This window comes from Urocitellus parryii, chromosome 10 (assembly GCF_045843805.1).
Source record: "Urocitellus parryii isolate mUroPar1 chromosome 10, mUroPar1.hap1, whole genome shotgun sequence".
NCBI lineage: Eukaryota > Metazoa > Chordata > Mammalia > Rodentia > Sciuridae > Urocitellus > Urocitellus parryii.
Genome location: NC_135540.1, coordinates 126591555 through 126603217, shown reverse-complemented (window position 1 = coordinate 126603217; position 11663 = coordinate 126591555). Strand labels below are relative to the sequence as shown.

Genomic DNA, 11663 nt, shown 5'->3' with positions numbered 1-11663 from the left:
ATTCAAGCTGGGTGTGACAAATGCCAGTAATCTTGGCAACTCGGGAGGCTGAGGCAGAAGGATCACAAGTTCAAGGCCAGCCTCAGCAACTTAGTGAGGCCCTAAGCAAATTAGCCAGACCCTGTCTCTGATAAAAATTAAAAATGGGTACATGGTTCAGTGATTAAGTGCCCCTGGGTTCAAACCCTACTACCAATCATCATCAAAATAATTCAGATCCCAGCCGTATAACAGTATAGGTCTAAGTATAGTATAGTTGATAATGATGACAAAATCAAACAGGCAAGTAATTTTGTGTCAGTTATTTGTACTTTTATGTTTTATCTGTAATAATGACTAGGTAGAATGATATGAGGTACTATTAGTGTTTATTAAAAATTAATTTCATGTAATAAATTATATAATTCAATTTTATATTTAAACAGTCTACACCAAAAATATCCCAGGAAACATTTTTTTCCCTTTGATAAGACATACAGTTAGCAGGCTGACATCAGCTTCACATTCTCATGGCTAAAACTGCTCCCAGTTGTACAGTTGAACGGCATCTTTCCTCACACTGCTCCAGAAGCCCATGTTGACAGCACCTGACACAACAGAAGAACATTTCCAGGTTCTGCTGAAGGCCTCAGTTTGAAATGTAGAATATTAGGTGGAAAGTGACAAAGGCATTCGTTAGCCCTCGACTCACCATCTTACGCTGTACATAATGGACAGAATGAAAGTAAAAAGCAAGGCACAAAAGGACAAAGTAGGTAAGTCAGACCTGGACTAGACCAGACCACAGGAGTCACAAAGCAACCTGACAAAGGGAAGACTGCTGCAAGGACTCTTAAAAAAAAAAAAACAGAACAAACCTGTAACAACATATTCAAACAATTCTTATCATCAAACTTTTCGGAGGTCTGAAATGATTTCTAATGTATTCAAAACTGGATTTTTCTAAAATTGCAAAAATAACCTCAGGCTCATGAATGTAAAACATAACAAAACCACGTGAGGGCTTGCAGAAATTAGAACAAGTTAGTGGGAAAAGTAAATCCAATTTTTATGTGCAGCAAAATATGTGTGTATTCCAAAAACTTCTCTTGAGTATAAGAGATTCATGGATTATTTTTTATTGCTGTTGCTATTGTTTTCAATTGTTGATTATGAATTTAACTCTCAGAATGAGCTAATTCATTATTAAAGCAATATCACCAGTAAAACAACAGTGGCAACAAAAACACCTTTGTTTAATTTAAATTTCACTAAAATCTATGGAAACCACAGGCATAGTCTAAAAATAAAAGCACATCTAAGCTCGAGTCTCAATGACAGTTCTTATTATGAGTAGTTAAAGAGAACCACTGCAGAATTATGTGAATTAGAATTTAATTTATATTTACCATTCTGTTCATCAAGTGCCTATTTGCTAAACAGAATTGCATTCAATAATTCATATTCTGCAACTTAATTCAACTAACACAAAAAGCTAAATAGTAAGATTTGTAGTTGTACATGGGGTTCCTGAGGCTGGAATCACATATCATCCCCTTATAGAAAGACTCATCTGCAAAGGATCAAGAGCCAAAGTAAGAGCATGATTTAAAGCCCCTCTCCCTGCTCTGTAAGTGACCAAAACAAGAGTTCATGTTATTCCATTTTCTTTTCTGGGCAGACTCCTCTAATACAGCTCAGTGACTTTAAAACCCCAACTCCCAAATTTTAACCTGATGGCCTTGTTAATAAGGGACCACAAAGACAGGAGATAGAAAATTCTTCCCTACTGCCCCTGACACAGTTCAAGGATAACAGATTATGAGGCTAGCAATTTATAGAAAGTTATATATACACTTTTAAAGACTTTTATGTAGAAATGGGAGAGGGAGGAAGATGACCCTGGGGTGGGGGCAAAGGAAGCCTGAAGAGATAGAAGCAACATCATCCCTTCATACACTTGGTGAGTTCTGTGACCTCAGGGTCCATGTGAAGTCAGCTGGAGCAGACCTGGAATTTCAAAAACACTTGACAAGGGAGGGGGCAGTTACAGGAAAAATTACAGTTGATTTTGTGCATCAGGAACAAAATGTTTTAGCATATCTATCACTCACACATGGGTTTATGTAATTTATCTTCAATTAGTTATTATCTATTCAGCAGCTGAAGCCCAAGAACTGCTGATGCACTGCAGATGAAGAGATGTGCTCGTCCCTTGACTCTGGCCTTTCTTAATCTAAATGATGGCCACATGGTATAGATTACTTGTTCTACAAAGCAGTTTTGGCTCACACGCAGGGCACGCCGCACTGCCAGCACTTACATCTGCAGCATCGCTCTGGTCCCTTCTCGGACTCCAGGGGTTGGTTTGTGCCTGGTTCATCTTTGTTGGTTCTACAACTTAGTCCCAAATTCACACAGAAAACATTATGTAACTTTGCAACCCAGTATTTACTCCTTTGGAATGAGTTCTTGTAATTGAAATGCGTGAAACCCCCAAATATAATAGATTTTAAAATAACCTTTATAATATTTATATGAACTAAGTATTTCATCTAAACCCAGTTTTGACTTTTAAGGCTATCAAGCCAGTGTCTGAAGCATTCTGACTTAGACATTAAAGGGAGTGATCTCTGCCCAAGTTCATGTTTAAAAGGATCTAAGATAATGCACACATCACCAACATACCAGGAAACTTTCTCGAACAGTTGACATCACCAAATCAGGAAAACTACAACCTGTGAGTCAACACAGTGTCTCCCACTGTAGTTTGAATGTATGCTGAAGGGGATGTTAATAAGTAGTATCTTACTTTAAAAACAGGTTTCTCTTTGGATTAGGACATAATCAAACTGAATTAATCTTTACTAAAGGAGTTTTCTAGAGATTTCAATATGCCATGAGCAGGTCTGCAAAAGTGTTTCCCAAATTATTTGTCTACAGGACCTTCCCCCCTCCACGTCCCCCCACGCCCCTCCCCCAGCATCTCTCAATTGAAAAAATGCTTTACAGAGCAGGTTTGGGGAAACATGGCTTGGCAAGGTAGTGTATTCAGAGGCTTCACCTACTCCTTAGGCTATGAGGCGTTAGTCAATTTCTTAAAATTAATAAAAATCATTGTTAGTCAATAAACCTGGAATTTTAGACTCAGAATATGAGCATATGGGCACAGAAAAGAGTAATACATCCATTTATCATACAACATAATTTTTACCTCCCTAGCAAAAATATGTTACAAAATAACCTTGGTTAGCCAATCTTGATGGTGGCTGAGCACACACCTGAGCAAACTAATCAATATACAAATTTGTTTAAAGCAAAAACAGCAAGTGAAATAAAGTTTTCACTTGCCCAAATGGAAAAATGTGCAAGTTCCATAAAGAACAATTTATAATGACATGTTTAGAACTCATTACCCTAGTTATCACTTAAGGTTCTCTATGCAGTATAGTTGATAAAATTTCTAGATCTAGCTTCTTGGAGGACAGTCATGTGTTGCTTAATGATGGAGATGTGGTCTGAGATTGTTAGTGGAGCTGTTAAGTGAACATGAAAGTAATAGTTACACAAACCAAGATGGTTGTGGGCTTGGTGGAATACTCTTGTAATCCCAGTGACTCAGGAGGCTGAGGCAGGAGGATCACAAGTTCAAGGCCATCTCCAACAATTTAGTGAACCCGTTTCAAAATTAAAAATGAAAAGGGCTGGGGATGTAGCTCAGTGGAAAAGTGCCTCTGGGCTCAATCCTCAGTACCACCAAAAAAAAAAACCCAAATGGATATGAGGTCACTAGGTAATATAATCTTATGGAACTACTATCTAAGATGTAGTTCCTTGCTGTTGTCATGCAGCACATGACGGTAACTACTGCATAACTAAGGTTGTTATGGAAAACTCCTCTACATTTGAGGATTTCATGGATTTCAGAGTATTGTGTCTCAACTTCAGCATCACTGACATCTTAGACTGGTTAATTCTGTTCCAGGAACTGATGCATTACAGGATGCTGTGCAGCACCCATGGCCTCTCCCACCAAATGTCAATAATATCCCACGAGCTGCAACAACCAAAAATGTCCCTAAACATTGCTTAGATATAAGCAAATCATCCCTAGTTGAGAACCGCTGCTCTGGCATCTAAATGGAAGTTTACGTCTTGCCTCTGCTCCTTTGATAAGGTCTCTTACAGGCACGCTGTGACACCTGAGGGAAGGTTCAATAACAGCAGCATTAGAGATTCTGTTTGATCAGAAATGTAAGTGATTTGTGAATACTAGGAAGAAGCACTCTACGTTTCAAAGAGAATTAGAGGTGATTTTACAGTGATTATATTTCTATGAATTATCTGAACCATGATGCTTCATTGACAAATATTCTAACAATTATAAAAATGCTAATTGAATATTTTAACCTGTCAAGAATCAAAAAGATTGAGACAGTCTAAAAATAAAAAACAGCAACCATCAAGAGCTAACTCAGACCACAGTCTAGTCCTCAACTGAATATTCTCTATAAAATTCTCAATTCAAAAATTTCAGTTCTTTACTTTAAACTGCCTTTATGTACTGTAGCCATACCATTTCTTTCAGATTATCAAAAAGAAACATTTCACACATCATGAAGAAGTATCCTGATACGTATCAAGAAGTACATTATCTAGTTTTAAAGGCATTTCTTCAATATGCACATCTTTAGTTTTGCCATAATTGTCAACTACAGATACATCGCTGTCCTTCTTTCCTTCTTTCCTTAGTGTCTTTAAACATCTGTCAAGTCTTTTTATGAACAAGTCCACATCCTGTATCTTCATCCCGATGGCTGCTGCAGCATTGAGGTAAGCACAAGGGTAATTATCTGTATGGGACATAAAGCCACTGAAAGTGTAGCCACTCACAGTTTGCACAGACCCAAGAGGCACAACCCTGAAAGGGAGAAGATTTATCAATTTAATGTCTGGTGATGTTAACAGAATGTCACCCATAAACAAGATATTTGTCTTACTAAGCCATTCATCTATTAAGAGGCTTAAAAACAGCCATAAATCATGGCCTATGCAAATGGATTGTCAGCCTTAAAATGAAATTATATAATACACTGCTATTTTACATTAAAAAGTCCTGCCTGATGATCACCATTTATTTATCATCTATAAAAGGACAACAAACTCTAGGAATCTCAAACATTTTTACATCTTCAAAGTAGAAAAGAAAGCAAATTGTTTTTGTGCCAAATCTGGAATCTGAATTCATACATAGACACTTTAACTGTAGTGTGTCCCCTCAAAAAATCAACAAACTAAAATTCCAACTATCTGATCAGTGCTATGCAATACAGAGCTTTACAGCAAGGAGCCAGAAGAAATGATGTAACCACTTACAATGGGGTGCAGATCAGCAAACTGCAATATTGAGCTCTGGCCCATGCATTTGCTAAGCTTGACATCACAGGCATACGAAGATAAAAGCAGATTTCTAATCTTTTACCTTTTTTTTTTTTTAAGAAGTCAATTAATTAAGATCAACCTAAATATAAAGACAAATACCAGCAATACTGAAAGTCAGGTCAAAAAAAAAACATTTTGGAAAAAGCATTTGTCAAAACTGTATTGCATACAGATAAGAGTTTATCAAAGTATAAGCTAAATTAATCTAAGATTTTCTTCTTTCAAAAAAGCTGTCCTTTGATGTGAAATTTCTACCCTCTGGTAGTCAGAATGAAATTCTTTAACAGAAGTATGTGAAGAAAAGCATTTAAAGCAAGATACTTATTTTCAAGACATTTTTCTCTGACTTCAACAAATCTATCATGCTAAATGAGATTCATTTTCATGCTAAGTATATATTACAGAAAAAAGTACATGTTTCCAAGGCAGTACTTAGGCAAGAATTCCATAACCCTTTTAGTTTAGGAAACAGCCATTTATTTAGCAAAATTTCACTTGAACTTAGTAATGACTTATTTCTAATATCATATATGATATCAATGAAAAATCATCTAACAAAGGAAATAGGCAAAAAACTGTAGAGAGAAGAATGAAACTGTTTCTATACACTATTAAACAAGATTCATATCTTTCTGGGACTATTTCAAGCCTAGAAAGTCTTCAGGTGCAACTACTATTCTTACAGATTCTCTATCTCATCATTCTTTGAGTACACAATGAATTCTCAGGCATAGTTTAGCATATATTTTTTGGGGGGGGGCTACTGTAAGAAAAGTATTTTATTAGACTTAACTTGGAAAAGCCATTAAATATCCTAAATATCTTTTAAAAAATTACTCTTACCTGGCTCCAGAAACCTGTCTGGTAAAAAGCATTGAGCCAAGCTGAGTGACAGCTCTATCCTGGTGTTCATCTAGTGTCTTAAGTGTCACAGCTGAAAAAGAAAAAAAATATCCCTGTAAGCTCTGGTTTACTAGCACCCAAAAAAAACCAAAAAACAAAAAAACAAATTACTTCTTATTCAGTGTCTGTCAAGTGGCACATCACTTTAAAATGCACTTAATAAGGGGTTTGTTTTAATATCAGACAAACATAGTTTTATGTGAATTAATATGGTCACAACCAGGAACAGAATTTCCACATTGCCTTCCCCAAAAGTGAGTTTTTCCAACTCAATAGATGATGCAATGACAAGATTAGTAATGGTTGTTTATTCAAACTCATCCAAGTTTTAATAACTTATAAAATGAGAATCTGGGAGATTGTTTAGTACATATTTAAGACTGTAAGATCAACTTCTTATGGAAATGATCCTTCTGATAGTATGGGGGGAAACTGTGGACATGCCTGAAGGCTGACTTACTAGATACTTTACAAACATAACCTCGACCAATTTTAACAATTTTGCATGTGAGGGATAATTATCTCTATTTTAGAGATAGGGGAAAAACTGATGAGAGGCTAGCACACAGCAGAATTGATATTCTGATATCCCAAACCAGCTTCTCTGCCTACCAGCAAGGGATTGGGATAATATTATGTTGGTGCCCACAAAGGTTTTCCACAGAAGCCTATTCTTAAAAAGGCTGCAGTTGCAAATGATTCACTTTCCATACTACTATGCCATATAAATATACATATATATTCACCAATTAAAGGGGTAATTATGAAATTAGTTAAATGCATAATTCTATATTACCATTTTTTCTTTATACAGATTAAGCTGGGCATGGCGACACAGCCTGTAATCCTAGCAGCTCGGGGGGCTGAGGCCTGAGGAGGACTGCGAGTTTAAAGTCAGCCTCAGCAACTTAGCAAGACCCCCAAGCAACACAGTGAGACCCTGTCTCTAAATAAAGAAGATCTAGGGATGTGACTTAGTGGTAAAGTGCCTCTGGGTTCAATCTCTGGTACAAAAAATAGATAGATGGATACAAACACACACACACACACACGCTACGTAAGCTAAATACACATTTCTCTTAAGTAATGACATTTTAAAAATAATAAGAAAAAATTTAATTTCTGATATGTTGATATTGCTAAGTGGAGAGAGTTTTACTTATTTATTTAAGTCTGTAGTACTGGGGATCAAACTCAAGGATTCTGTTATACTAGACAAGTGCTTCACCACTGAGCTTCACCCCCAATCCTGGAGAAAGTGTTAATTATTTAGAGTTATTACTAGTGACCAAGGTATTTTGGTTAGAAGCAAGACTTAAATTATTACTTTATGTATATTCACTATAAGTATCATAGTGATAAAAAGGATTCACTGATTCTGATTCAGTGGATAGATTTTATTTTTGAAATAATTAAAGCATTTCTAAAGGTTAAATTTTTTAAATTTACGAATTAATACTGCAATAAATTCAAAATAGCATATAGACAAAAAGAGTTCTTTTGCTGTAAAGACCGATTTCTTCCTAAGGAAGGATAAGAAGTAGAGATTTTCTTTTTTTAAGGAAAAAATTACCTAATGAAATGGGATTATGAGGTGTCTGCAATAATCTTTCACTGTAGGCTTCTGACAACTTCTTTAGTTGACTGGACAAATATGAAAACATTTCCTGCAATAAAAAAGTCACATTTAAAACAAATCGAATAAATATTGCAACTCATTAGTTGTATTAATACGAAATCTGAGTGTATGAAGTGTGTGCTATAAATTACATCATTATGTGCCCTCCTTTGCCAATATAAAGAGATTCAAAGCTGCCATAACCATCAGAAACCATAGGATTTAGGTAAAGGCAAAAAACAAAAACAAAAACAAAAAATCCCAGCCCCCTTCCTGCCCTGGGGCTATGACCTGCCCATATCAAATCCATCTCTTCAGAACCTCCAGAGGTACCCACTCTAGTCTAGCACCCAATCAACTCCACCCCTTGACATGGCAGAAGAGTCCATGTGGTTTCTCTGCTTACTCCTCTGCCCCCACCCCCCACAATCTTCTCTATACACAGCCAGAGTGGCTTTCAAATGCATAAACTAGTTCCCACCACTCCTCTCATGACTTTCTCCTGTAATCATAAAAACACCACTCTCAACTCCAAGACCCCACATGATGTAACCCAGCAACATACCCAACCCAGTGACTGTCACCCCCCACTCCACTGTCCACCATCCTCCTTTGCAACCCTTTCCTGTCTGACCTTTATTATTTGCTTTCCCTACATTTCCCAGATAACTCCTTAAGTGGCCCAAACCCTTTTGTCACATCCTAAGGAGACCTTCCTTTGTTACTTCTTTATTAAAATAGCTCGACTTTCCCCACCCTCAATTCCCAGTCTCCCTCTAATACTATTATCTATTTTGTTTTCTTCACTATACTTACTACAATCTAAAATTATCTCATTTATTTGCTTATTTGAATATTGCCTATTACTGCCTATCAGAATGGAAAAACTCCTTGGAAGTACAAGCTTTTTCCACTATTTCCCCAATACCAAGAGAAATATGCCAGGCTGTAGTATACAAGTTAAGAGGTAAGTGAAGTGAGGTTACCATGGTAGTGTTGGTGGTGGGTTGTTTTTTTGTTTGTTGTTTTTGTGGTGCTAGGGATTGAACCCAAGGCCTCAGACACACTAGGCAAGTGTTCTACCACTGAACTATATCCTCAGCCTTAAAAGTATTTCCTTTAAATCACATAAAGTTAAAAATTGTCCTAGTCCAAAGTAAACTGATATCCTATAGCTGAAAATATAATAAAAATGTTTGTCTTGTTAGTGTAAAATGTCCCAAATAAAGTGGGACAAACAAATACTTAAAAATAAATTTTAAGTTGGCAATTATTTGAACCAAAATTTTACTCTGCTTTCTTCATATGGCCTTGGGACGGGTGTTCAAATGAAAACCTGCCCAAGTACATCTGCAGGTGAATCAACCCATTTGCACTGGTCCTACATCCACAGTTAAATATAAACTTGAAAGATATACCAAACTGCCAAAGCCAACAGAGTACCCAAGTGGAGACAGCAGGAAATCACACCTCTGCAACCTCAAAGGCCATAAGAACTTCTTCTGTCTGAACTCTTATCTAAGAGTTAGATACTCTGGCTGGGCCCCAAAAGGTCTTTTTCATGTCTAAAGCACCTGGATGACTAACTCCATCTTTTATTAGGTAAAAATTAAAAGAACAGGAAAATTCCTTTCAATTATTAGTAAGTCTATTTATGACCACAAACATTTTACCCTTGTCAAGAGTGTGCATTTTATATTCTCACCTAAAATATATTAAGACAAAAATCATTCTTAAATTTTAGGATACTTTATAAAGATTAATTCTAAAACAGGTTAACATCTACAACTGCCACACTTAATGAAGCTATCAGTAATTATTACTATTACATGTGATAAGACTTTCTCTTTTGCCATTAAGAAAAGTATAGAGAAATATTTAAGGAGGCAAATATTATTTTCAGAAATGGGGAAAAAATGTTATAGGCATCTTTTCTTAGATAAAGATTTCTTGGTTCCTCTTTACATCAATATTCCAAACTCCATCAGAAGGTGAAATATAAAATATTTAAATGGAAACAATATGTCAACAGTTTTTAAAGCAATTGGAACAATTCATAATTTTTCAGTACCATGTGAGTCTTAACAAAAGGTAGAATTCCTGGGTTTCACTTATATATTTTCAACTACTATAAAATACCTAGGTCACTAACTTAAGTGCTCTGTATATTTTTTATTAACACAGTCACATATTTTCATTTAGCTATTAAATGCTGATCTTATTCATCTATTATTATTCACTGAAGTCTTAATCTGCATCTAATTCTCCCTTATTCTCAAATTCATCAATCTCTCTTAAGCAGAAACAAATCTGACAGCTGGGAAATACCCTTTTCAGACCACTGTGTGTGTCCCTTCCAACACCAAAACCACCTCCGCCTTTCATTTATCCTTAAGCATTTATTAATGAAGCAAAGTTTTCTCCAGTTTATATATTTTAGTGGTAAAGACCAATTTAAAATATCATTCTATCTGGCTAGGTTACCACATTAAACACCAATGTGGTCACATTTGTAGATTAAGAGGAAGTTAATGAGTACTTAGTTTGTATTGAATTAGCTATTTCTGAAAAAAATAGGAACTGTTTCCTTAGTAACCCCCTAGAGTGTGCTTTTAAACTTACTGATGCATACATGACTATTAAAAAACTGAATTTGCCCAATGTTCAATTTCTAATACTCTAATAAATTAATTTTAGCCAGTTCCATCAATTGATAATACTGCCAAAATTCAATTTTAACTATAACTAATATTACAATTCTTCAGACTACAAAGATAACATTGAGGTAACCAAATCATACTAGTATGAGAGTAATTAGATTAAAAAAGAAGAGTATTTTCAAATCAAGTTTACATTCAACAGAAAATATTTATAGTATCTCTACACTGTGTAAAGGGTTATGATTGGCAAACCAATAAACAAAGAAGCTTCAAATATTTTAAAGGTACAATGCACTGAATTCTACAATATTCCATGTACTAAGGTCCTAAATGCTCTCCTATTAATATCACCACATTTAAAAAATATCTTTTAGGAAACTGTACTATTCTACTACACTAATACTTAGCTAAGCAATTTTTTACCTGATATATTAAAGGTACTACAGAACCTGCACTATTTTTTGCTACGATTAAATCCATAACTGACATTTATTACAAAATACTTCTGTAAAGGAAGAAATTTATAAGCAACCCAAGCAAATGTATATAGAAGGATCTTACTTAAAAGAAATGAAATATTATTGATTTTCTATGTCCTTTGTGCTGTACATAACAATTTTAAAAGACTTTCACTAGAGATAAACTGAACCGTATGCCTAAATGCTAATGTCAGCTATATTTCTAGGATAAAAATACAAAACTTACACCATAGTTCAAGATGTTAATGGAAAATAAGTTGAATTATATTAAGCATTATCTTTCATATGGCCTTTTGCAAGCTGATTTGCAGTCACGAAACCCGACATCCAGACTATCCCTCCCCATAATCCAAAGATGTGCATAACAGCTAAATATTAAAGGAAAGGGTCTCAAGTGATGATGTCTTTTGAAACATACTGTTTCATGTTCTAGGATAAAATTAAAATGGTACTTCAGATATTATTTCATTATCTCCTAGAACGGATAATAAATCAAAACAGAAACTTGACATGTAGTATAACATCTCGTCGATGACCTGAACACATGGATGGAAGACACTACAGGTACATTTTCACACACAC

At 35.4% G+C, this 11663-nt stretch overlaps 1 protein-coding gene across 2 annotated transcripts in view; it reads right to left on the bottom strand.

The window, feature by feature from the left end:
* Positions 1 to 399: 399 nt before the first annotated feature.
* Positions 400 to 11663, bottom strand: part of Sepsecs (Sep (O-phosphoserine) tRNA:Sec (selenocysteine) tRNA synthase) — a 39171-nt gene continuing 27907 nt past the window's right edge. Inside the window, exons 9-11 of one of the 2 annotated variants that reach the window (XM_077803173.1) lie at positions 7898 to 7991; positions 6265 to 6355; positions 400 to 587 (exon numbers count right to left, since the gene is read on the bottom strand). In XM_077803173.1, the coding sequence (XP_077659299.1) occupies positions 500 to 587; positions 6265 to 6355; positions 7898 to 7991 (273 nt within the window). In that variant the 3' untranslated portion in view covers positions 400 to 499. Of the gene's footprint in view, positions 588 to 2974; positions 4901 to 6264; positions 6356 to 7897; positions 7992 to 11663 lie in introns of those variants that run through there. The other variant, XM_026403196.2, reaches the window with a different exon arrangement.